A 26,378-nucleotide genomic window follows, 5' to 3' on the forward strand; every position below is an offset into this window, starting at 1 on the left:
TTTTTAGCGCATATTTGTTTCAAGAGTGTCAGGAAAAATTTTCAAGTGCAATTAATGAAGTTAACATTGATTTACTGTCAAAAAAGTCGCATTTTTTCACAAAAAACGCGCGCGCGCGCGCACTTTTGCTCAGATTCCTTCAAAACCAAAAAATGCACATAATATACATAATTCTGAGTTTGCATGCAAAAAATCAGCCTCCTACGACAATTCTAAGTTATGTTTAACCACTGTTTAAATTTTCCGGAGAGTAATACGTTTTGTGCCCCCCCCCCTTACATTTTCTCCTAAATGATTAGATCTCTGATTTAGAAACATGATCTCCTAAACCTTGGTGAAATTATCCCAGAAACAGATTATTATCTTCTCAAAACTAGAGATAATTCAAGAAGAAAACGCAGTATCAGGTTAACATTATAAATCAATAAATCAACCAATCAATCAGTCAATCATTCAATCAATTAATAAATCAATTGAGTATTAACAAATGCCTTAATTTAAAAAAATCTTAATTGCGAGTTTCTTGAAGCAAATACGATTTTTAATATTGAAACTACAGATTTTTTAAAAAGGAGATAGTAGTTGAACTACATATGGTTAGTTCAACTAAATCTAAAGAATTATTTCAACTACTTTTCTAGCACGCTCACGACCACACTTGAATACTAATTAAACTATCAAAGGCCATATTTCAACAGCCGAGCTTCATTTTTCATTAATTATGACCTCAGTTGTATGGTTTCTAGACAAAGGTTGAAAATTGAAGATGTGAGGCTTCTACTAAACTTTGTTAGTATTTTAGAGATCTATCAGATATATTGAAGAATGAGTCGGATGTAGACTGGTCAGAGTTTCAGGTAAACAAACATCCCCCCACCCTCCCATCGTTTGTTTAATATTTTCTTTTCCCATTATTAAAGCAACTGATAACTTGTCGCAAACTAGAAATATCTAAACCATAAACCTTTGCAACCTGATCATGTAAATTTGACTATAACATATCAAGCAGAAATTATAGTCTGAAATATGAAAGGTCCACACCATCAGGTCGCAAAGATATTAGGATAAGAAAATTAGAATTTGTTTTAGCCCCCTCCTAATAAAAGCTTTTACTTTTACTTTTACAAATGTAATAATAATATAAATCCAGGAGTAATGGTTCCATAATGATTTATTTTACTTATATGTGCAATGCATTGAGAGCATATTACTCTTTTATATTGAATATTCCCAGATTCAGAATATGTTAATATTGAATATGTATTTTTAATGATTCCATAAAAGTATTAGAATTTGATGTAAGAAACGTATAACTTTTTATTCTTGGGAACCCAGCTTTGCCTGAAGTTTTCCCAATTCAATTCAATTAAACCCACTCAATTTAGAATTTTAAAATCAATTTAAAAAATTTAACGTGGTTCTCTAGAGTTCCCCAATCAAAATTTGAGGCAAATCAGTCCAGGGGGGTTCATGAGTTATGATAGGATAAACAAACAGAGATTACTACTTTATATATTTAGATACTCCCAGATTCAGAATATATGTATCTTAACGATACGATTTAAAAAAAAAGTATTAGAATTAGCTGTAGTAAAAACGCATGATTTACCCAGCTTTGCCTTCAGTTTTCCTAATGAAATTCAATTCAACCCAATCAATTTCGTGGCTCTACTGTGTTCCCCAATAACAATTTTAGTAAAATCGGTTGAGGGGCTTATGACTTATGATCGGACATACAAACAAACGGACAGAAAAATTGAGATCTCTTTCCTGATATTCATGATATTCATATTATTATTATTAACCCTATTCCGGTTGAGGGGGGGGGGTCCCTGGGACCCCCTGACGTTTTTTGGAGATAACTCAAAAAGTATTGGTCTCAGGCTGTTCAATTTTTATTACTTTTCTAACTAACACATGCCCCTCACTTAAGGCTCAACGTGGGGCTTTTATACATACTGCATGATTCCTCAGGCATACTGCCTGAATGCCTTATTTTACCTCTACCCGACTAGATCTATATTTAGACCTACTTCCGGTCATTGGATTTTGACTTTTGATAGCTCTATGGAAAGGTTTGAACAAAAGGAAGCAGATTGCACAATTTTTTCTAAGAAACTTTGCATAGGGTTTCTGCACAGATGCCTTTAAAGAGAATTTGCATATTTTCAATTTTTCTTGAATAAAAATAAAAGTTTTGAAAATTTTGAAAATATTTTTTGCAGTTTAGGATAGGTTTAATATTATTATTTACTAAATTATAATATATTGAAAATGAGGAATTTCTCAAGCAAATTTTGAAGTACAGAACAGTTTCTTGTTGAGCTTGTGAGATCAACATTATTCCATTATTTAATTATTTTATTTAAATAATTAGAGAGAAGTAGTTATTGCACATTTTTAAATCCAACCACTGCAGTTCGCTGGTAAATTCTAATTTTTTAATTTCCTTTAGGCCCCAAAAGAGCGGGTGAAACGAGTTCCTCTTAGTAATCAGATTTTAGGAAATTCTTAAAACACTTTTAAGAAAAGTTATCACTCTTGGACATTTAAACTTTAAATGGTTCAATAATCAAACAATTTAGCTTCTTAATATTTCTACTTAAATTTCATTTTGTAATGAAATAAGTTAATTTTTTATTTTTTTTACTTTGTATTTCATTGTTTTTAAGAATAAAATGGATTAAGGAGAAGGTATTATTGGCCCAAGACTGGAATGGGATCCATTGGATCCAGCAATCAAGGATTCTATGGATTCAAGTACATCAACTAGGGATTCTAGGGATCCTGAAAGGGATGCTAGGGATCCTGATAGGGATGCTAGGGATCCTGAAAGGGATGCTAGGGATCCTATCTATGCATCCAATGATCCATTTTACAAGTTTGAAAGAAGACTGGTGGAGAATTTGCTCCCACGAAGGGTAAGAAACTAGGAAAAGTTTGATATAATAATCTTGAAGAAAAAGATTCACACATTTGCAACTATTAAGCGTGCATTACTTTGGTTGTGTGTATATATATATTTTCAGATTTTTGATGCTTTGGGTAGGTTTGTATATGCTTACTTTACATATTTAATATTAGGATAATGTTGCTTAAAGAAAGGGTAGACCGTCTCCAGTTCCGTTATCTAAAATAATAAAGTTCTTAAATGGAAAACACATGAAAATACGAAACATTCGTAGATTATTACACACTACACAGTCATTAATTGTACGTTTTTAGAAATCCAGTTTATTAACCCAGGTTAACTCATTTATTTTTTCATACTGAAAAGAATTGCACGTTTGCTTGAATACAGTTTGATACAAGTATTAATATAATATATTTATTAACAAATTAATCCAATATTCGATGAGTCAGGATGATATAAGGTTTCTATTATTTCTTTGGGCTAATGGTATTTTTAATATATATGCATTATGCATAATGCATTGTATAATGCTTATATTACATTCCATTAATTATTGATATTTCATTGTTCATTTGTTTTATTTATGTTTAAGCAATAATAATAAAAGAAAATAATACCAAGACAGCTAATATAAAAGAACTCTATAGTAATGTTGAAAATAAGAATTAAAATGAAAAAAAAAACTAAAAAATCCTTCTTATTTTAAAACAAAGACTATTAATAATAATGATGAAATTTAAGAATATAACTAAAAATGTACTATTTTCTATTTAAATATTCTTTTTTCTCAACGATAACAATAAAAATACAACTTTTGTTTAAATAATTATGATTATGGTATTATAATGATATTAATAATAGTGTTAATATTGTGAATATTATTCTGTATTCAAAATAGTTATCTATTATTAAGATGCATAGTAATAATGATTCAAATCCTGACTGTTACGTCTAAAATGACTCAAAGTATTTATATTATGATTCAGTTTATTAAAGACATACGCATTTTTAAGAATCTTTCCTACTACTTGTACATTGAACTATGCACCCTGGTTAAACTTTATAATTCCTAATTAAACTTAATACATTTTTATAATTTTCTGCTTACTTTAATTATCGTATAGCATTTGTTTACATAAAAAATAGATCCACAAGTCGAACAAATTAAGTTTTTTCTAAATCAGACAGTGCAGGTATTAAAAGGACCGTCTGAAACGCGGTTGGTTATGTAAGTTAAAGCAAGCCATGATAATAAGTACAAGTACCATTATACCAAGTACCATTGTACCAAGTACCATTGTATAAGTACTATTGTATAAGTACCATTGTACCAAGTACCATTGTATAAGTACCATTGTATAAGTACCATTGTACCAAGTACCTTTGTACCAAGTACCTTTGTACCAAGTACCATCATACCAAGTACCATTGTACCAAGTACCATTGTATAAGTACCATTGTATAAGTACCATTGTACCAAGTACCTTTGTACCAAGTACCATCGTACCAAGTACTATTGTACCAAGTACCATGTACCAAGTACCATTGTACCAAGTACCATTGTACCAAGTATCATTGTACCAAGTACCATTGTACCATGTACCATTGTACCAAGTACCATTGTACCAAGTACCATTGTACCAAACCAAGTACCATTGTACCAAGTATCATTGTACCAAGTACCATTGTATCATTGTACCGAGTACCATTGTACCAAGTACCATTGTGTCAAGTATCGTTGTACCAAGTACTATTGTACTATTTGATTTTAATGTTTAGTTGATGAGTGAGGTGAATGATCCAGGATGGGAGCAGATGTGGTATCTCAATAGAAGGGATAGTTTAACTATGAACGTACAGGGTAAGTAGTTAATTTGCATGGCACCCCCATATCTTTGTTTACATAAAAGTGTACTGCAGTTTTTTTGGAGAAATATAAACTAAGTTCGGCCTTAAAAAGAAATATATATTGACTTGGAACCTCCATATCTGAAACGTCAAAAGTCAAAACTTTGTAATGGGAGGAGATCAAAACAAAGGCCAAAAAATCATTAATGTGAGGGGGGGGGAGGGGCTTAGTATTTTAAGAACTACGGCTTGAGAATATTGTACACAGTACACACTTTAGTTAATAAGTCGGGCTGGGCGTCGTTCCTTGGGAACGATCCTTCTTTCTTCGGAACGAACAAACTATTTAAAAAAACGTAGGAACAGGGTCAGTCGATAGTTTATAGTGTAGTTCCTTGTTAATTCCATGGTTAACACTGCTTATTATTTAATAGTTGTATTTTCCTAATTAAATTTTTCTCCTCTTCATTTTTCAGATATCCAAAATGTGGTCGGCCTATTTGTATCTTAAAAATGAGAAAGATTTTTTTTTCAGATTTCATGAAATAATAGTAAAATTGTCTCCGCATGTTGTTCTTTTATATCTAGAAGTAACGTACGTATCTTCCGTCCACCAAATTATTAATTAAACACTAGACAAACGACGATATCCACCATATTATTTTTTAAATAAAGTTTATAACACTTTTATGCCCCTCTTAAAATGAAGAGTCACTTGAAATCGCAGCAACAGTCCATTAAAAAGAATATTTTACACTTGTTGATTGGATTTTGGTTTAGGTGCATGGAACCTGGGTGTTACTGGTCTAGGCGTAGCTGTTACAATTCTAGGCAATTCATGCAATATATTCAGTAGTGTAGTATCAGGATTCAGAAGTGTAGTTTAGGATATTAGGTAATGCAGTATCAGAATTAGGAAGTAAAGTGCTAGGATTAGAAATTGTATATTTGTAATAGATTATAGAACTAGAGCTGAAAACTTTAGAATGGTGGATATTTAAACCAATGCTTGATCTCCTCTTTTTCTTAATCTCCAGATTAAATAATGCTTGTTCTCCTCTTGTTATTAATCTCCAGATTAATTAACCAATCGGGATATCCCATTTAAAAGTTCCCAGTATAAGATTAGTAATAGACATTTGTCAGGATTAGTAAGGACTAGGAAGTGTAGGTTTAGTAAGGATTTAGTAGACGTATACTGAGCTGGGAACTTTTGAATGGTGGATATCGGTATTAATGTTTGATCCACTCTTTTTCTTAATCTCTAGACGGCTCAAATTCTTTAATTTCGGCCTCGGGATTAAGGATATACCATTCTAAAATTTTCGGCTTAGGATGTCTTGAATAAATCATGAATTGATCAGATGATGGTATAGAGAAAGATCATCCTGATCTAATTCGTAATTATGATCCTCTCTCCTCAACAGATATTAATGATGGAGATAGTGATCCTAATCCAAGGAACAGTTAATATCTTTTATTCAACTTTTTTTTTGCATTTGAAATTGGAAATTTTGATGAAAAACGCTGATACTCTATTGGTATCTTGAGTTGATTTGTAGACGTCATTTTAAGTGTCTCTCTATTTCTGTAAAGGAATGCCCTGTAATAATGCAGTTTGAACATACCTGTATAAATTGCATTGTACATTGTCTGTAAATCTAACTGCGCTAATCCTGAAATGCACAAAATCTTGAAAGACTAGACTATACTAGCTACGTATTGTGATTAGCTCAACTACGATGATATTTATCTGCGTATAAGAACTTAACATGTAACATACATATATTTGTAAATCAGTTGGTTGCGACTCTACTTTGATTACGATATTAGAAGTAATTTAGTCCTCGTTGAAACATATGAGCTGAGTTCGTGCCTTAAGATTTGGCATAGATCGATTAAGAGCTTGTTTGATAGCTACGCTTGTGTCCCTGTGTGACGTTCAGAGCTGATAAGATGTCCATTGGTTTGACATTGATCACTGAAGAGTTTTTGTCCTGGTTGACATTTATAGCTGACGGGTTGTACCTGGACTGATACAGTTCCGGACAAAGTTTTAAGAGTACGGCATTTACTACAGCTTGATTCTATAAGATACCCTTTAATACTATCGTTAAGAAAATTTTTTAATTGTAGTTCCACTACATAAGGGATCTGATGTAATTTATAAAAATTCAGCATAATCTAATATAGAAAACTAAAATATCTTCATCATTGTTACTCTGAAAGAAGGGGTCCATATAATTCCATTTCTGATTCCAAATGGGATCGGGGTTGAAAGTACATTTAGGGGCATGAAAGTACACTTTATATGTCATTTTGAACTTTGACAAGTTTTTGTGTACGTGTAATACACTTCAGAAATGTGTACTGCATTTTGGGTGTTAAAAGATGTAAATATTAGTATTTAATATAAGAGATAAATTATGATATACAGAAAAATAAACACTCCCTTGCAATAAACATTTTGCATTATGGAATTTTTTCTACAACTTGACATAACTCTTTCAATTGTTTACAATAACGACATGGTTTATTTCTGCCCCTAATATCAATCAATCAATATTTGGGATTGATCAGATGGAATTATATGGACCCCTGTCTGACAGAGGTTTAATGGGTAATTGGGTGACGTTGTAAATTGGACTACATCCCCTTTAAGCAGGCAATAGAAGATATTAATAATAATTTATAAATTAGGATTTGCTCAAACGTTTATTACACTTGACCTTTAAATTGAATGTTTATTTACTTATTGTAAAAATAATTATTCTGATGAATTTGTTTACATTCTGAAAAAAAAAATTGCTTTATGAAGTGCAAGTTTCCATTTTTCCCCAAGCATCAACATTTTTTTTTCTATTCATATTTCTTATAAATACTTTCCTTGTCTAATTGGCATGAAAAAATGCTGTTTTATTTTGATGAGGTAAATAAAACAACAAGGTTTAGATATGAACTAGTTGGTTGGTCCAGGTATGATTTCTCTGACTCTAACCGGCACGGTACTCGCTGTGCAGGTCAAGTGGCGGCTACACCCAACAATTCACTCTGTGCTATCGGTATAGCCTTCAATGCACAGATAGGAGGTCAGTAGTCTTTCATTTTCCGTATTTAGGGTGTCCCACATCATATGCATACTACATAGCTGCAAATCGAGATTTTTTCGGGATTAAACTAAAAATTGAAATATTGCTAAAGTTTGAAAAAACCTTCCAACGTACAGGGTTCTTTATTATGTAGTAGTTATTTTACTGTATTTTTTAGTTAATCCAATATTGTATTTGAATCTCTGTAAATCCAATTCAATTAACTTTATTTTTAAATCACCAATAAACGAATTAATACTGTTTAGGAATCCGTATGCTTGATGGCCAGGTTTCTGATGCAGTAGAGGCAAGGCAGGGAAAATATATTCAATATTCAAAACAAGAAAATTCCATTGTTTCCATTTTATCCAAAACGATGTTGCTTTAATCTTCAAAATCTGGGTGAGAAATTATAAACCCCTAGAGGTTGAAACTTTTAAATGACCTTTGTCTGAATTATAAATCCTCTGCGGAAACTGTTATCGTATAACAAATACATGATAAAAAACACCTAGCTTATATTTCAGCAATCTCTTATTGTCCGAGAGAATATTTTTTGCGGGTTTTAATTGGTCCATCTTAAAGAGTATCCTTAAGGATTTAACTTAATTTTTCCAAGATAGAGAATTGTGCTCTTTTGAAAGGATTTACTTAACATTCGTTCCGACCTCTGGAGTTTAAGGGAGCCATTTATAAGTTGATATTTTTTTTAATTCTAAATATTTTGAATTGTTGATTAACTGAATATATTTGTAGATCCCTGTCCTTTAACCCTGATCATATCCATATATACTCGGCCTCTTGGGGTCCTAATGATGATGGTGAATATATTATTATTATTTTTTAATATTTTTTCAACTTGATGAATATCAAATTTGAACTTTAAACATGGGATTTTTATTTCTGCTAAAAATTCCCAATTGTGCTGTGCTCGCTTGTCTTAGATCTCATATTATTTATTTTCTATTTTCAAGAATAAAAATTAAGCATTTTTAAATATTTCTGGAAGATTATGCAACCTGACTTATTGAGTGGTTTCACCAGGGAGATGTTAGGTTTCTTTATTGTTGTAATTTTTGTAAACTTATTACTCATCATTAACCTTCTAGTACACATTTAGTATGATTCAACTTGGCATTGAATTTTAGATTATTCAGTAAGTTCAAGATTAAATGTTTAATTACATAACTCTGCAGGATCGAATGGTTGAACGAAATGTTGAGATATATCTAAAACTAAACTACAGAGTTTAGAATAAGAAATATTTTTTTTTCTTAATTCTATCTAGAATATTAATTCTAATTGGTATTGAAAAAAGTACTTCGACAAAGTCATGAAGTTAAACTTACTGGAATTTTGCAACCAAGCACTGATATATATATCCGATCAATCAAATTTTGTTCTGAATACCCCCACTTCCATTTTATTCATACAAATTTAAAATGAATCTTCTTAAGTTGTGAATTGAATAGAGTGAAATTTTTTAATTATTTACAAAAATAGTTAATGTTACTCATTTAGATTTATGAAATTATTATTATAATATTTAGAGTATTACTGTTACTACCAGATGATGATTTAAACATACTTAAAAACAAGTTTTATGAAATTAATACATATATGCAATTATGTTTTAATCAAACAAGATTTAACGCAATAAATTCATTTAGAAATTTCAAAACGTTTATATCATATTATGAAAATAAGTGTCACATTTTGTATCTTTGCTGAATAATGACTGAATGATTATTATTGTCAGGGTCGTTGTCTTAATTAATATTATTATTCATATTACTATCATCATTGGCATTGCCATGATCATTGGGATATTCAAATATTATTACTAACGTTATTATCATTGCTTTGAATGTCATCTCTATCATATTTATTATAATATTTTTATAATCTTTATCATTATCATGATCATTATCATCAACTTAATCATTATCATCTTTATTTTCATTATTATCATCATTATTTATTATTGTTAAATTTATTTATTTGTTTGTTTCAGGAAAAACAGTGGATGGACCGGGAAAGCTGGCAACCCGGGCATTCCAACAAGGCATATTCAGGTAGAGTAGATATTCCAACACGGAATATTCAAGTAGAGTATATATTCCAACAAGGAATATTCAGGTGGAGTAGATATTCCAACACGGAATATTCAGGTAGAGTAGATATTCCAACACGGAATATTCAGGTAGAGTAGATATTCCAACAAGGAATATTCAGGTAGAGTAGATATTCCAACAAGGAATATTCAGGTAGAGTAGATATTCCAACACGGAATATTTAGGTAGAGTAGATATTCCAACAAGGAATATTCAGTTAAGAGTAGATATTCCAACACGGAATATTCAAATAGAGTTAATATTCCAACAAGGAAGATTCAGGTAGTGAAGACATCCCAACAAAGAATATTCATGAAGAGTAGAAATTTCAACAATTGTTAAAAATATGAAATATCAACTATTTACGAATGCGTCGAAAAATAATCGATGACTATTTTTTGTAATATCTGAATGATTTTTTGGAATTAAATTGATTTGTTTACGATCCGAGTTGAATGTTGCATCTTTCTTAATTTGTATGGACACTACGTTCTTCGGTATCAGTCGTTTTTAACAAATTTCTCCTTATAGAGGCAACAGATAGAAGTAAGATTAGTAGCGATCAAAAGCGCTTTTTTTATCGCATTAAGCATTTTTCGCGAACACTCCATTTAAGACACTTTTCTCTGAAATTTTGCTGATGAATACATATTATGGCTGAGATCATAGAAAAAAATGTATTTTATATTTATTTTATATTTTAGAGGTCGGGATGGATTAGGGTCAATTTTTGTCTGGGCCAGCGGCAATGGAGGCAGATACAAGGAATGATAAAGAATTTGAGACAAAAATTATTATTTTTTATAGCAGAGATTTTATTAATATCGCGAATTAGGTGAACTATGTATGGGTAGTACAACTACTTGTCTAGTGTACTGTCGGCCACACTATTCATGCCTAGTTTAACTACTATTCTATATTTATTAATTCATACTTCTCAACAAATTTTTTAAACTATTTTGTCTGAATTTATATTTATTTGAAAGGATAACTGTAATTGTGATGGATATGCTACTTCAATATTTACTATAACAGGCTAGTTGACTTATCACATAATATGTAAAGGAACTGATTACTCGCCTAAACTCTTATTTTTATTCTTTAGTTTTGAAACTATTTCCAACTTTGTTTAGCCGATTTATTAGTTTTAGAGTATAGAGTTTCCAATGGGAAATAACAAAGTGTAAAGCCAATTAAAAAAGAAGAATATGAGGTATAAAATTTTTCTGGCCCATTACGAAGAATATGTAACATGATACAATTTAAATGTTTTTAAAAGAAATATGACTTATATTAAACTACAGCTTTAGTCATATAGTTGGTATCTTATGAGATAATGACCTAAATAACTTTTTTTTAAACTTAGTTTTAAGTATTTTTTTCTATCGGGAATTAATGGTAAAATAATATTTATAAAATTTCCGAAAACAAATATATTTATTTTAGTTAGTAGTACATCAGAGGGTGGATCTATACCCTGGTATTCTGAACCATGTTCAGCTACTATAGCTACTACCTATAGTTCAGGTTAGATCATACAGAAGGACAAAGGATCAAACTTCAGTGACGGCTAAACAAAACTGGTGGTTTATTCAATTTATTTATATACAATATGCAATATGCATGCTTCCCTGTTTAAACTTGTTTCTTTCTTATTTACCAAATTATCGAGTTTACCAACAGAAGACAAAATGAAGACAAAACCACAAATTCAATGCGCTCATTCTAGTTTTATGCGCGCATTCTAGTATTAAAAGTGTTGAAGGTCGTCATTTCAGTTTTATGTGGTTAACCCTGAATCTTATTTTATTCGTCAGATTTTTTATTTTTATTTAAAGGCTCACATGAAACTTAATGACCGGTCTTTAAGTTTATCTGTATCTGTTCAAACATCGTCAAAGAATACAAGACAAAACAAAACAAAAAGTATTCAATAGAAATTACAATAAAACAATACTTTCTAGACGAAAATAGGTTCAAAGAAGCGGCATTGAACCAGGATTTAACCAGGACATATGTTTAATTATTCTTTCTATAATGAGATTTCACACTGTACGTACATCTGTAAAGTATTTACAGATGTAATTATAGTACATAATGCATAGGATTATATCTAGGGACAGCCACTGAAAAGCAGATTGTTACAACGGATCTACATCATAAATGTACAACAAAACATACAGGTGAGTTGGGCATCACTACTATCTCTTCACGCGTAAACCAGCAAGGGCGTAACATCATCTTTAGGGGGACATTTTCAAGGATAAAAAGTATTAAAAGAACAAGAATAAAAAAATGTCTTTCGATGTTACATTTTTCATATTTTCTCCGAAATCACAAAAATCTAGGAAGATTACATTTCTAAGTTGTATTTGCTTTCAGTTTTCTTCTATGAAATAATGATAAATTACTCAAACTCAGTCGTTTGTTAATGATCGATTTAAAAAAAAAAATCGGTCAGGTTTATATATCTTCTGCGAGAGTCAAGAATCAAGATTTTGCGTTGTGTAATAAATTAAAATATCTTAAATTTCTCAATTAAGCATTTTAAATTCTTAAAATAGTTATTTAGTTTTTAATTTTATCAAAAATGGAAAAGTTAACCTTTCCAGCTAAACTGTATTTCCTGGGGGGGGGGGGGGGGGGGGGCGAATGGCCAATTTTTTTTTTAGTAAATTTGTCAAGGATTTTAATAATATCCATCACTTATCTGGACAATCCCTTAAAATGTTATAATTGCATATAATGCATAATTGCATAGATTAGAATGTATCCAGGCATAGATTAAAATAAGTCTAGACGATATTCATATTGTTATAATTTGTATACTATGCATTATCTTATCTCTTATCTTAATGTTGAAAACTGAAATTAAATATTTGGATGTTTTGAGTTCACAAACTTAGATCGAGATAACAAAAGTATTAATTAGAAATATAAGTTGTACTTTGAACCAGTGTTGAGAGTTGAAGTACTGAGATAATTAATAATTCAATGTGTTTAAAGGGCCGACAATCAGCATGATTTCAAGTAACCTTCCCTTTAGAAGTTTCCTGCCTAATTAACAAATAACTTTTCCTTTAAACTATTGTCTAAACTAGAATTATGGATATTTTTTCTCACATTTTTACTCGGATATAAGCATAAGGTGACCTTTATGAAGTCGTCTTAAAATAACGTTAAAAGTCTCTTAAAAGAAAACAATAATTAAATCTATTCCGCTTGGTATGCGAAGATTTCTCCTTTGATATTATTAGATTGTGTGATGTTGAAAATCTCTCTTCACTTCTATTTATTAATTTATTAATCACATTTCTTAAGAAAACAGAAAAATATTACGCAGGAGCTATCTAGACGTCATACAAGATGTTTTTTTCTTCCGCGAATTTTTCTGTCCTTCATATTTTTAAAATAAAACTTGTCTTGTGCCATAAACCAGGGAGATTCCAGATATTTTTAGGTACAAAGGAATGGAGTCTTTGCCACAAACTCGGATTTTTAAATCCCAATTTCTTTAAAACAAAATGTCGTAGACCGTAGATATTTAAAACTATGAATTCTGGTGGATCAAACAATGAAAGTTTGAAATTTGAAAGGTATGCATCATCTGGTTGTTGAGATTTAGGTATTACAAAATTGGCATTTGTGGCAAAAACTTAATTCCTTTTAAGAATAATTTCAACGGGGTTATTTGGTAAACTGGGGCGAAAAAATACAGTAAACGGAGGGAAAAACTATTTCCCCAGTCCAGTGAGAAAAGTTTTGTTTTGAGAGGGAAGGGGAAATGATTTTCAAAGTAATAACATTTTCTCACTTCAGTCTATATATTGTATATGTATGTAGAAGAACAAAGGGGCCTCAAGGTTGATCTAAGGTTAATAATCCCAGTAAAGGGTTGATTGGTTGATCTAAGGTTGATAATCTCAGTGAAGGGTCGATAGGTGCTCAAAAGCTGGTTGATATCCTCTCTTTCCACAACTTTTCCATAGTCGCAAATACAAAATTCTGTATTTCAAACCTGTAAAAAAATTACAGGTATTAATTATGGCCAACAATATTTGAATATAGTTAAATGTTTGTATAAATCGTTATAATATTTGATAAACAACACTTACTAGTATTAGGTATGTTGGGGAAAATGAAGGGTTGATAGGATCAGGAGATTAAAAGTTTTTTCTGACGGCTGAAAAATAAATACCCAATTGGTTACAAAAATTATTGTTAAAAGCGATAATCACGAATTTTAAGCATTTCTATATTTAAACGTGTTTTCACTTTTCACGGATTTTAGTGTCTATTGACGGAGGAGGTTGGGTTTGGTTTCGGCTCTGGGAGTGGCGGATTTTGCTTTCAAGACGACTTTGAAGAAAGGTTTCAATATGATTTATGGTCTACAATGGATTGCTGTCGTATATATGTGTTGTAGAGCAACCTTATTTTATAGGGTTGCCAAAGTTTTATAACTGTCCTGAAGTCGGTTTACCAAAGCTGATTAATTGTTCAGGAACTAGCGCTAGTGCTCCTATGGCAGCAGCTATTATTGCTTTAACTCTGGAAGCTAACCCATCATTAACCTGGAGGGATGTTCAACATATAATGGTTAGAACAGCGAGGTCAGTTAACAGTTGGAATTAATGGGATAGATAATGTAATATCAAGTGACCCTCCATTGAAAGAAAAGAAAAGAAAATGGTGGCATGTCTGATTCACAATGGTCGGTACTCTGAAAAGCTTTTTAGCAAGAATCAATTCGACGTTTCTCTGTATAATCAACATTATTAAGTAGATAAATATAAAGAATATCATTGTGAATCAAGCATAGTCCTTCTAAAACGGAGGGGCACTTAAAATTTGAATGACTCCCTTTATATTTTTCAACATTTTTATCTTTATTTAGACCTGGTAATCTTCAAGCCCCTGATTGGAAACTGAACGGAGTCGGGAGAAAGGTGGGGAAATGTTTGTTTTTTAGACAAAATATTTTTTTATTTTCAGTTTTTTCAGTTTTAGAATTTAAACTGCATTGCAGGGATCGCCGAAGAAAGTTTCAATTTCTTTTTTTTGATAAAATGATATAATACATACATATGTTTACGTTTACGTTTACGTTTACGTTTACGTTTACGTTTACGTTTACGTTTACGTTTACGTTTACGTTTACGTTTACGTTTACGTTTACGTTTACGTCTACGTTTACGTCTACGTCTACGTCTACGTTTACGTTTGGCATTGACATTGACATTGATCAACTTTTACCTTTTTTGAATGACAAATTATTATTATTATTATTATTATTGTTATTTTCGCTTTACATTAATATTAAATTTCTTTAGGTTTCGCATAACTACGGATACGGACTAATGGATGCAGAGGCAATGGTGCGTCTTTCACGTAGGTCAGTTGATTTCTAATAAAAACTTACACAAATGCCATTTATTTGAGACTAAAATAAGCAAGATTTTAAATTTTAAATTTAGGGTTGTGTAGGTTTTATTGTATTTTATTTTTGGCTAAAATAGGAAAAATGAACGATTTTCTCAAGGGAGGTGGGGGGGGGGATTCTTAAAATTATATAATTCTTAAAATTGTACACCCCTGTAAATAAGGCTCGAGTCGTCTTGACAGACTAGTATTCAGTTTTAACAAAACTCACTTGTCTGACTTACATACCAAATGAAAGCATGTCCTTGAAATTATGTTAACTGGCTGTTTTTTAAATAACATTGTAATCCTGTAGAGAACAGGTGGATAACTACTCCTTGTTCTTTTATTAATATGTTTATCCTCTAGGTGGATAACTACTCCTTGTTCTTTTATTAATATGTTTATCCTCTAGGTAGATAACTACTCCTTGTTCTTTTAATAATATGTATATTCTCTAGGTGGATAACTATTCCATATGTTTATCCTCTAGGTAGATAACTACTCCTTGTTCTTTTAATAATATGTATATTCTCTAGGTGGATAACTATTCCTTGTTCTTTTAATAATATGTTTATCCTCTAGGTAGATAACTACTCCTTGTTATTTTAATAATATGTATATTCTCTAGGTGGATAACTATTCCTTGTTCTTTTATTAATATGTTTATCCTCTAGGTAGATAACTACTCCTTGTTCTTTTAATAATATGTATTCTCTAGGTGGATAACTATTCCTTGTTCTTTTATTAATATGTTTATCCTCTAGGTAGATAACTACTCCTTGTTCTTTTAATAATATGTATATCCTCTAAGTGGATAACTATTCCTTGTTCTTTTATTAATATGTTTATCCTCTAGGTGGATAACTACTCCTGCCCAGGGTAGTTGTGAGGTAGTATCTCCATACTATTACAAGGTTATTCAACCAATGAGTTTCATCACAATAGAACTAGATGTACTCTCCTGTCCTGGGGTCAGGTAATATTTTATTCAACATTTGTTTAGGGTTTTAAATAATAAACTTTTTGGGCTGTAAAGATATTTGTGCTGACTTTTTAGTGGGACTAAGAAGAGAGTCCTATCCATGTTACTTAGAAGAGAGTAATAGTTAACTAATTCTAGGTTCCTGGAACATGTAGTGAGTCTTATCCATGTTACTGCTTGTAGGAAAAGAGTAATAGTGGCCTATCCATGTAACTGGGAAGAGAGTAATAGTTAACTAATTCTAGGTTCCTGGAACATGTAGTGAGTCCTATCCATGTTACTGCTGGAAGGAAGAGAGGCGATCTAAGAATATATCTAATGTCTCCGTCTAAAACCAGATCTACTCTTCTGCACAACAGACCATCAGATTTCTCTAGCTCAGGTCGTCCATAAGAGATATTGATCTTATTGCTGCTTTTTTAGTCGATAAAAATAACATACGCCTAGTTTGGTTAGTTTTTAAACTTTTTGAACGGCACCAACATTTCAAAACTAAATTCTGTTAAAATTTCTTTGCAGAAGTATAAGGAATAAAAGAACCATAAACCATCTTTTAAAATAATCAGTTTTCAGGTTTTTATTTTGGCATGGTGCAAGGAAAGCGAAAGTTAAGAAAAACCATTTTAAGATTTGTTAAACCTCAGATTATCCATAAACCTTAATAGTTTAAAAATACAAACGAAGTTATAGCACATCACTAGATAATGGGAATTTTTAATGGGAATCAGGATTCTCTCTTGAACAATTCTTTGATTTTCCCTTACGCAATACGCTCACCAATAATAGTTTGATAAAGAGAATTTGTTCAGTAATTTAAACAATTTATTTCAGGTTTCACGAACTGGCCCTTTATGACAACACATTCCTGGGGAGAATCCCCTTTAGGTATTGATGATGATTTTGATGATAACGATATTATTGGTTATAAGATATCAGGAATAATGATTATGCTATTGATAATAATGACAAAGAAAATCATAAAATGCCAATGCCAATGCCAATGCCAATGCCAATGCCAATGCCCATGCCCATGCCCATGCCCATGCCCATGCCCATGCCCATGCCCATGCCAATGCCAATGCCAATGCCAATGCCAATGCCAATGACAATGACAATGACAATGCCAATGCCAATGACAATGACAATGACAATGACAATGACCATGACCATTATAATAACATTGATAATTAAAAATTCTTGCATATCTGTAACTTAAACCATATTAATTATAGGGAAATGGACATTAGAGATACACAACGACGCTTATTCTTCCTGGGTTTCTGAATCAAAGTTCTTCAGGTAGAGTTTCTTATTTCAGGCTTTAATTAAATGAATTTTGCTTTTAAAGCTGATTAAAACTTGTTTTGTCCAATTTTCTTTTTATCAGCAGAACATAAAAATTACTCTTAAAAATATATACCTTGTACTAAATTAGAATAAATTATAATAATAATATAATTTGTGTTATTAGTTCGCTATTTGAAACTTAAGTCTCTGACTATGATGGTTTCTGCTAATGATTTGAATACTGTTTCTCTCTTAATATTATATTCATTCAGATGTTTACAACCCTTTAACTATTCCATTTAAACTGGTAACATTCAAATCTTTTGCAACCGCGCGTAATTTTTTGCACTCTAGAACATCTGAAATCTCTTCCATCTCCTGAATTTTTCCTGTCACTAAACCAAATTGACTCATGTTACTCTAGGTGGTCTCTGAAACTGTATGGTACACGAACAGATCCTAACTCAGATAAAATAGAGGTTAGAACTTTGTTTGTGGATATCCAAGTTTTATTTTAAATAGTAAATGTTGATTTACAAGTGTACCCCAAGCATCATCGTTGATTTGATACTTAATTGATCAAAATTCGATCAAAATGTACGTTGATTAATGATGTGAAAGGTAAAAAAATTCCTGGCTAAAAAAGTTGGAAAAGTTGAATTCTGAAAAAAAAAATCCTTTGTTTCTGAAGCAAGTAATCCACAATCCACATGTCCCTTTTGCAGAGAACCCACAAATTAAAATAAAATGTTTTCAAAACAAAAACATGAAAATCTAATTCATACTTGATCAGGCAAAAGTTTTAAGGATTACAGTGCGCTTGAGGGACCTCAAAGAGATCAAAAAATCTCAAGTAACTTTTTTTGAGATTCTGAAAGAACCCATCAAGATGAAAATTTTGCGATATGTCCGCACTTTTTCCTAGTGCGAATTTTCCTGCAATTCGCATATTTGCAAAGTAATGTTTATTGACATTTTTCAGCCTTTTATATGGTAACTTACCCTCATTTAGATGTAAAATGTACTTCAAGATACTCTGTTTTAGCTGAGGATATAATTATAATATTTTCTTTTTGCTTTTGACCTCTAATACTGATTTACAAGCCTTAATTTAGTACTATATTCTTTATTCTAATCCTTTATATACTCTATACTTTTCCCCATAACATTTACTCTAGACCTTTCACCTTATTTTTTACTATAGACATCTCCCCCATCATTCACTAATCAATATAAGCCTTTCCCCTTATCATTTACTCCAGACCTTTCCCCTTATCCTTTAAGCTCTAGTCCTTTACATACCCTTTACTTTAGACCAAATCCCCTTATCCTTTACTTTAGTCTTTCCATACCCTTTACTTTAGACCTTTCCCCAAATCCTTTACTCTTGTCCTTGCAATACCCTTTACTCTAGACCTTTCCCCTTATCATTTATTTTGTAACTTTCCCTATATCCTTTACTCTTGTCCTTTGCCCTAATCCTTTACTTTATAACTTTCCCTTTATCCACTCTAGTCGTTTCCATTCTCTTAAAACTAAGCCTTTATCAAACCTCTATTATAAACCCTTAATGACGCACATGTGTTTAGAGTATAAAAAATGATAGGTCAAGCCTAAAAGTGTTAAACTGTAAAGAGTAAAGGATAAAGTTAGGTTCAGGAGGAAAGGATAATCAAAGTTAGTTCAGGAGTTTTACAACAAAACTCAACTCCCAAAGCAAAAGGACTAAAAGAATTAGCAAGAAAAAAGTTTTTTGAAAAGGATAGCAGTAAATAAAAAGGAAATTTTCAGAGTAAAGGATAAGGGGAAAGGTCTATAGTGGTATGGAAGGGTTCAGGATAAAGGATAAGGGAAAGGTCTAAAATAATTGGTATGGAAAGGTTCAGAATAAAGTATAAGGGGAAAGCTTTTAGCTATTAAAAGGTATAGGAAGGTTAAAAGGGAAAAGTCTTGAGTACAGAGTATTATCCTCAGCTAAAACAGAGTATCCTGAAGTATATTTTACTTCTAAATATGGGTATTTTTTTTAAATGTTCAAAGTAAGTTTCTATGTAAATAGTTAAAAAATAAATAGATAAATCATTAATTTGCCAATTGCAGGCATGTCATGTTGGCATTTGCATTAGTTTCAATCAAACATTTTTTGTTTTTTATATTTTTTAAAGGCATATTATGTGTTAAAAATAAAATTCAAATGAGCACACTTTTTATCTCTAACTTTCTCCTAAATTAACGTTATATTGAAATACTATACTTGAAAACACTTTTGTAATTGAAATTCAAAAATTTCGTAGTGTATACAACAATTGGCATTGTTGTTTATGCCTTCGCTATGGAAAAAAATTGTCGTCTTTTACTTAATGTTTTTACTGACGGTGTTAGTAGAGTCTAAGCTTATAATAATTAGCTTAGGTGAAATGTTTTTTTGACATGATGCAAAGTTTACATTGATGATTTAATTTAGGATCATGAGGAATGGTATGATGAACGGGAGGAGGTAGAGGAGACGGACTGGAAATTAAATGTAGTTCGTGAGGCCCCCCTGGGTATGTCAAACTCTTGTTTAGGGGTTAAAATTCTAAACAAATACAAATTTACAAGGGTCTTAAATTTAAATTTTACCCTCTTTCTTTTAAAATACAAAAGTTTTTCTTTTTTAACATTTCAAAAGGTTGTACTGGGAGAACTTATTTAACCTTTTGTGGGGATAAATGTTTTTGTGGGTTCAAATATTTTTGAGACAAAAGTATCATATGAAATAAAAAGCTTCAAAAAAATACTCTTGAATGTTTAAAGCATTTACATAACAAAATTTTGAATTGAATTGAATTTAGAATTTTAATTCATGTAACAAGCTAAACTCTGTAATCCAGAAGTTTCCATTTTGGATATCAAGTTATGGTTTTGTAACTTAGCTCAAAAGTTCCTGGCTCTGGTGAACATAATTCCTGGGAGGAAGGAAAACAATTTCTCAGAAAAGAGGCGTAAACTTACATTCTTAGAACGATAAGCAAACTTAATTATATTTTGAAATAAATTCCTATTATTATTCAGATATTCAGGGTTGGTTTACTTTAGTTATACATTGCTTCATAACGGGGATATAAATGGGTTATTATCACTCATTCTTAGTTCAGTTCAGCTGCCAATTAATTTTTGATTTCATATATTTTATATCTTTTATTCCTATAGAATCTACAACTACTCCTGTAAGCACAACAACTACTTCAACAAAAACTACTACAACTTCTTCAAAGACTACTAGTACAACTACTACTACAGGAAGCACAACCACTAAATCAGGGTTTAGAACCCGTGGTTGTATATCAAACACACTAGAGTGCACAAAGAATGTATCAGATTGTCGAATGTTTGAACATAGAAAGGTAACCGTAATTATATATTCATTGACATTTGTTCAACAATTTTATCCCTCATCATAAACAATAAATACAAAAAATACAAGTATATTTCATTTATTACTTAAAGGGAGTGTTCGCGAAAAATGAAAGGGGGTATAGGCTTAATGCGATAAAAAAAGCGCTTTTGATCGCTACTAATCTTACTTCTATCTGTTCTATCTACATAAACTCGGTATGAGACGTCTTTAACAATTTTCTCCATATAGATGCAACAGATAGAAGTAAGATTGGTAGCGATAAAAAACGCTTTTTTATCGCATTTTTCGCGAACACTCCCTTTAAGAGGGTTTTTCATGTAATTAACGTTCCCATGGGATGCTTTAAGATACAAATTCAAACAGCATTTTGATAATAAAAATATTTAAAATTCTCAAATTTTGTCTGTGAGCCTTTCTTTTAGATTGTTTTTTAGTAAGTTCCACTGTTATCAGTATTGATAAAAAAACAGCATTCCTTTTGTTTGTCAGATTCTTCATTCGTTCCTAATTTTGTCAATATTTTAGGTTGCTGGTATATTTTGCCACTGTATCCCTGGAACCTGTATAGGTGTAGCTTTCAGTAGAAACCAGTTCGGAGACTATAATCTACAATGTAATGTTGACAGTACACCTAGGCTTAGTAATCCACCTCCTCCCTTCTACTGCCAGTTTATTCCATTCTTCCAGGGAAAGAAAAGATGACAGGAGATGGAGGAGGAGAAGAGAAAGAAGGAGGAGAAAGAGGAGGAAAACGCGAAAGAGACAATGGAATAGTTGGCTATAGCTGCCACTGAACAGTATAAAGAATAATTACAATTGCATCCTGCTTACCACAACTAACATAAAAATACGTAAACCTACGGTTTTGGAAAATTAGGTTAACAAACGTATTCTGGTTCCTAGGGTAGCTGTGACAAACTGTAGAACAGATTCTAGTGACACATGTGTAAACTATTTAAAATATTTTGGGGCATTTAAACATTTTATTATTGGGTGAAACAAGCAAATCTTCCCAGAATCAGAGCCTGGAGAATTTGCCACTGAATAATCCAGCCTCATGATACAACTGCATTTATCAATGGAATGTATTGTAAATTGTTTAAACATCTTAGATTTATTAGACTTCGATATATTTCATATTTATCTTGTTATATATTTGTCCAGATAAGATCCGAACCTTAACTTATTTAATGACTCAAGATTTGTTGTGTTTTAGCAAGAAAATACTCTTTCTTTTATTCGGGATATTATTGTTTTTTTTTTAATTTTGACTCGTATGAAAACTACCTTTATATAAATTTAGATTATTATCTCAAGAAGTTTTCATCAAATAAATGGCTCTACGTTGTATTGGAGTACAGGGGTTTACATTCTTCTTCTTAATACTGTTTCCTTTGGTTTATTTTCCCCTCCGTGTGAGATGTAAGATTGAGAATTTCTGATTTAAAGGGACAGGTCGTTGTAAGACTATGTGACTCTTAATTTAAAAAAGGTGCATTCCTGATTCAAACCAGTACCTTTAAAACCTTGATTTTTTTCTATTTATTTCTCTGGCCTTAAAAAAGCTTTATTCTGTTAATTTCTCAATTGTTTTTGGAGCAAGAAATGCGCAAGTACCGTTTTCGGAAAACCACAAACATTTTACTAACACGTGTTTAAATCAAGTTTTGAAGGGTACCGTTGTGAATTAAATTTGCTACTCTGTCACTTATGTTTACAGGCCTTTTATATTCCATTTTTCACTTAATCTCCTGGAAAATTCTCAATATATATTAAATTAAAAAGTGTTGTATATCCATGAAGTACAAAGTTCACTATTGTGATGTGTTATTAATTAAATTATATTGAAACGCAGTATATTTAATAAATGTTTATTGGTCCACACATTTTGCAGTTAATTATTAAAATACATGAATTTTTCCTAGGTCAATTACATTTTTATTTGGAAGACGATGATAATATTTTATATATATCTTTACAGTTTACACCTCGAGACTTTTGTGTGCATAGAAGAATTTTGTAGATTTACTTGTTTTGAGATGTAAATATTTGTCGTCTTCACTGTTCTTGTCTTCTATTCTTCCCATTGACTGAGAAGTACTCCTTCGAATGGAAAATTTATAATGAAACCAATATTTTCATTAAAGAATTAAATGTTTTTTTTTCTTATTTTCACCTGTCCTCGATTTCTCTTTTCTTCCTCAGTCCGACATTTACATCAAACTCATTTCCGAGCAAAACCTGAAAACAAAAAAGAATATTACACTGAACCCTACGCATCAGCAAGGAGGATAGGACCTGTATAAAACCTGAAAACAAAATAGAATATTACACTGAACCCTACGCATCATCAAGGAGGATAGGACCTGTATAAAACCTAAAAACAAAATAGAATATTACACTGAACCCTACGCATCATCAAGGAGGATAGGACCTGTATAAAACCTGAAAACAAAATAGAATATTACACTGAACCCTACGCATCATCAAGGAGAATAGGACCTGTATAAAACTTGAAAACAAAATAGAATATTACACTGAACCCTACGCATCATCAAGGAGGATAGGACCTGTATAAGATTCTAAAACGTAAAAGAGCTGGTTCACAGTAAACTAGCAAATGTGTCGGCGTTGCCCGTGAAATTTTAAAAACTTGAAATGTCTCTAAAATCATATAATGTGGCGAGAAGCGCTAGAAATGCATTGCTTTAGTTCATAAATACCGGAATAGTAGCGAGCAGAGTGGCAGCAAAGCTCAACACCATCATCTCATTCTGCAGATTCCCGTCGTTGTCCAAGAGGTTTGCAAGATCAAAGAAATTCATACGTGCACTTCCTAAACAAATATGCAATCGCGTCAAATTAAAAAACTCTGGAATTAATTTGAAGTACTAGCCCGACATTTGGGCCTTATGGCATATATGACATATATACATACATTGTACAGTGTACTGCTAGTGTATAACTTTACAATATGTTAAGGTTGCAGTCTTTCTCAAGCGCCAACAATTAATATTTAACCAGTTGAGAGTTGAAATTCAGAAATTTTAAACAAAAATCCAAGAAGCTATGATCAACCTCATTTAAAGGGAGTGTTTGCGAAAAATAAAAGGAGGTATATATGCTTACGTCCCTTTAAAATAAATAAAAATAAAAGCTTGATTTATGGATTTACAGAGACTTACCTGGCTCTGATTCTTCCGAGCTCCAAAAATTTCCCATTTTTATCTTTAAAATTTGTTATCTACGTATTATTCATTTGGTAATATGATTTAAAGCAACAAAACACACACCTCTCACCCTTTAGTAAAAGTAAATTCAACCTAAAGTCTGACCGCGTCAACCTTGTTGCACCAGCTAGTCCTATTTACCCAATGTCCGGGCGATACATTACAAACTGGGACCGGAAAGGTTTACCCGGCTCGGAAATTCAAATGTACTACGGCTGCCCGCGAAAAACAAACGTTCTAAAGTTATTTGAGTGAAAACTATTGTTGATTTCATATAAATAATTAAGAAGAAATAGGGAAAATCTGATAATTTATACTCCTGCAATTTTATTTTATAGAATTGAGGTTTCTTATAATTATAGATAGTTTACGGTAACTTGACAAACTGAAAAAATTCTTTAAAAAAATTTATAATAAAAAAAAATTCAAACTTTTTATTAATTTTATTAAGTTGACTATTATATAATGCATAATTTGTGTATAAAGGTTTCTTATAAAATCGCATTTAAATTAAAATCTTTATTTTTAATAAAAGAGATTTATACTGTTTTCCTCTGACAATTCTTTTAAATGTTTCACACTTGAGTAGAAAAAAGAGCTGTGTTGTCTATCTTTATATCCCGATGGCTTGATTTCGCTTTTTATTTGATGATACAAGCTTTTATCTCTTCACTACAGTTTTTCTCCCCTGACACGCACCCCTGATCCTTCAGTAAAAGTAAATTCAATCTAAAGTCTGACCGCGTCAACCTTGTTGCTTAATCGTTTTTGAAACGTTCGTTAAACGATCGTTTTTTGTTTCGTTTTTCAATCGTTTTCAAAAACGATCGTTTCGTTTTTGGAAAAAACGATTGTTTTTAAAAACGACCCACTCGTTTTGAACTTTTAGAAAACGAATAACGATCGTTTTAAAAAAACGATAGTTTTTTTTAAACTATGACCATTTTTCATACGATTGTTTTCTTAAAACGATCATTTTTGAAAAAAACAATCGGTTTTTTTTAATTATTGACAATTTTGTTAACGCTTGTTAATTAAGGGTCGTCGTTAACGATCTTTAACGAAGGGTTGACGTTAATTATCGTTAACAAAACTACGAACTTTATAAAAACGGTCGTTTTTGGAAAAACGATCGTTTTTGAAGAAAAAAAAATTACATGAAACTTTATTGAATGTTGTCTTACATGAAGTTACAAAGTTGTGGGGGAGCTAAAACTTCTTGATATTTTCTTAAAAACTACTCAATGATCAGTACAGATGCCCTTCAGGTCAGTTTCACCTCTACTTTAACGATAATAAACGAAGAGTTGTCGTTAACGATCGTTAAAGAAGGGTAGTCGTTAACAATCGTTAACGAAACGATCGTTTTAAAAAACGACCATTTTTTAAAAATGATCCTTTCGTTTTCGATTTTACGTCGTCGTTTTCATAACGAAACGATCGTTTTTAAAAAAAAAATGAAAATCTTAAATCCTGAAAGATCAACAGCATTTGATGTTTATTCGGATAATGCTATTGATATTTCAGGATTCAAACAAAATTATGGTAACATTTCAGCTTGTGTGTTCAGGTCGCCTTCGATATTTTTCATTTCGTTTGTGGTAAATGACCCATTTCGTTAGTTTTTTCAATCGTTCAAAACTAAAATATTTCCTTCGTTCTTAAATTATCGTTTATTTGTCATCCATTTCGTTCGTTTTCTCACTGAACAACGTTCAGAAAAATTTTTCGCTCAGTAAAATCGTTCGTTTCATGAAATTGTTTCTTCTGCAAAAAAGCGATATTTTTATGTTGTTTGTTTTAAAAAACGATCGTTTATGTTCAATTCTCTGAACGAAATAAGTCGTTTGTCCAACGATCGTTTTTTTTCTGAACGACACCATCATTTACAAAACGTTTATTATCATAAACGATGCCCATCTCTACGGCCGTGTGTGTATAGTTGCAAGGGTGTAAGGATACTACTATATATATACGATGATATTTCTGTCAGGGTCTTAAGTACAGAGGTTTTATCGTTTAGAAATTCTAACTGTAATAATATAATATAACAACTCTCACTTTACTAGGCCGGCCAGGAGGGTCGGAGG

General features: G+C 31.4%; 2 protein-coding genes across 2 annotated transcripts in view; one reads left to right on the forward strand and one right to left on the reverse strand.

Annotated features, from left to right (window-relative positions):
* The window catches only part of LOC111700110 (furin-like protease kpc-1), a gene marked incomplete in the record, with an annotated part of 30,268 nt that extends 7,326 nt beyond the window's left edge, over positions 1–22,942 (forward strand). Inside the window, 26 exon segments of the mRNA XM_023470930.1 lie at positions 313–407; positions 803–857; positions 2,456–2,504; positions 2,689–2,921; positions 4,694–4,775; positions 5,543–5,593; positions 6,127–6,223; positions 7,739–7,851; positions 8,118–8,163; positions 8,608–8,672; positions 9,866–9,926; positions 10,670–10,730; positions 10,952–11,000; positions 11,412–11,492; positions 12,083–12,148; positions 14,470–14,578; positions 14,863–14,914; positions 15,299–15,360; positions 16,246–16,365; positions 16,617–16,753; positions 17,203–17,256; positions 17,604–17,670; positions 18,083–18,137; positions 20,123–20,204; positions 20,851–21,044; positions 21,584–22,942. Coding sequence (XP_023326698.1) covers positions 313–407; positions 803–857; positions 2,456–2,504; positions 2,689–2,921; positions 4,694–4,775; positions 5,543–5,593; positions 6,127–6,223; positions 7,739–7,851; positions 8,118–8,163; positions 8,608–8,672; positions 9,866–9,926; positions 10,670–10,730; positions 10,952–11,000; positions 11,412–11,492; positions 12,083–12,148; positions 14,470–14,578; positions 14,863–14,914; positions 15,299–15,360; positions 16,246–16,365; positions 16,617–16,753; positions 17,203–17,256; positions 17,604–17,670; positions 18,083–18,137; positions 20,123–20,204; positions 20,851–21,044; positions 21,584–21,760 — 2,313 coding nt within the window.
* Positions 22,943–22,972: 30 nt separating this feature from the next.
* On the reverse strand, positions 22,973–24,433 carry LOC111700111 (uncharacterized). Its single transcript, XM_023470931.1, has 4 exons — positions 24,244–24,433; positions 23,782–23,894; positions 23,235–23,299; positions 22,973–23,161 (listed from the first exon to the last, which is right to left on the reverse strand). The coding sequence occupies exons 1-4, from the start codon at positions 24,278–24,280 to the stop codon at positions 23,041–23,043; spliced, it is 336 nt and encodes a 111-aa protein (XP_023326699.1). The 5' UTR covers positions 24,281–24,433; the 3' UTR covers positions 22,973–23,040.
* Positions 24,434–26,378: the final 1,945 nt, after the last annotated feature.

This window comes from Eurytemora carolleeae, unplaced genomic scaffold (genome assembly GCF_000591075.1).
Source record: "Eurytemora carolleeae unplaced genomic scaffold, Eaff_2.0 scaffold282, whole genome shotgun sequence".
In the NCBI taxonomy this organism is placed as follows: domain Eukaryota; kingdom Metazoa; phylum Arthropoda; class Copepoda; order Calanoida; family Temoridae; genus Eurytemora; species Eurytemora carolleeae.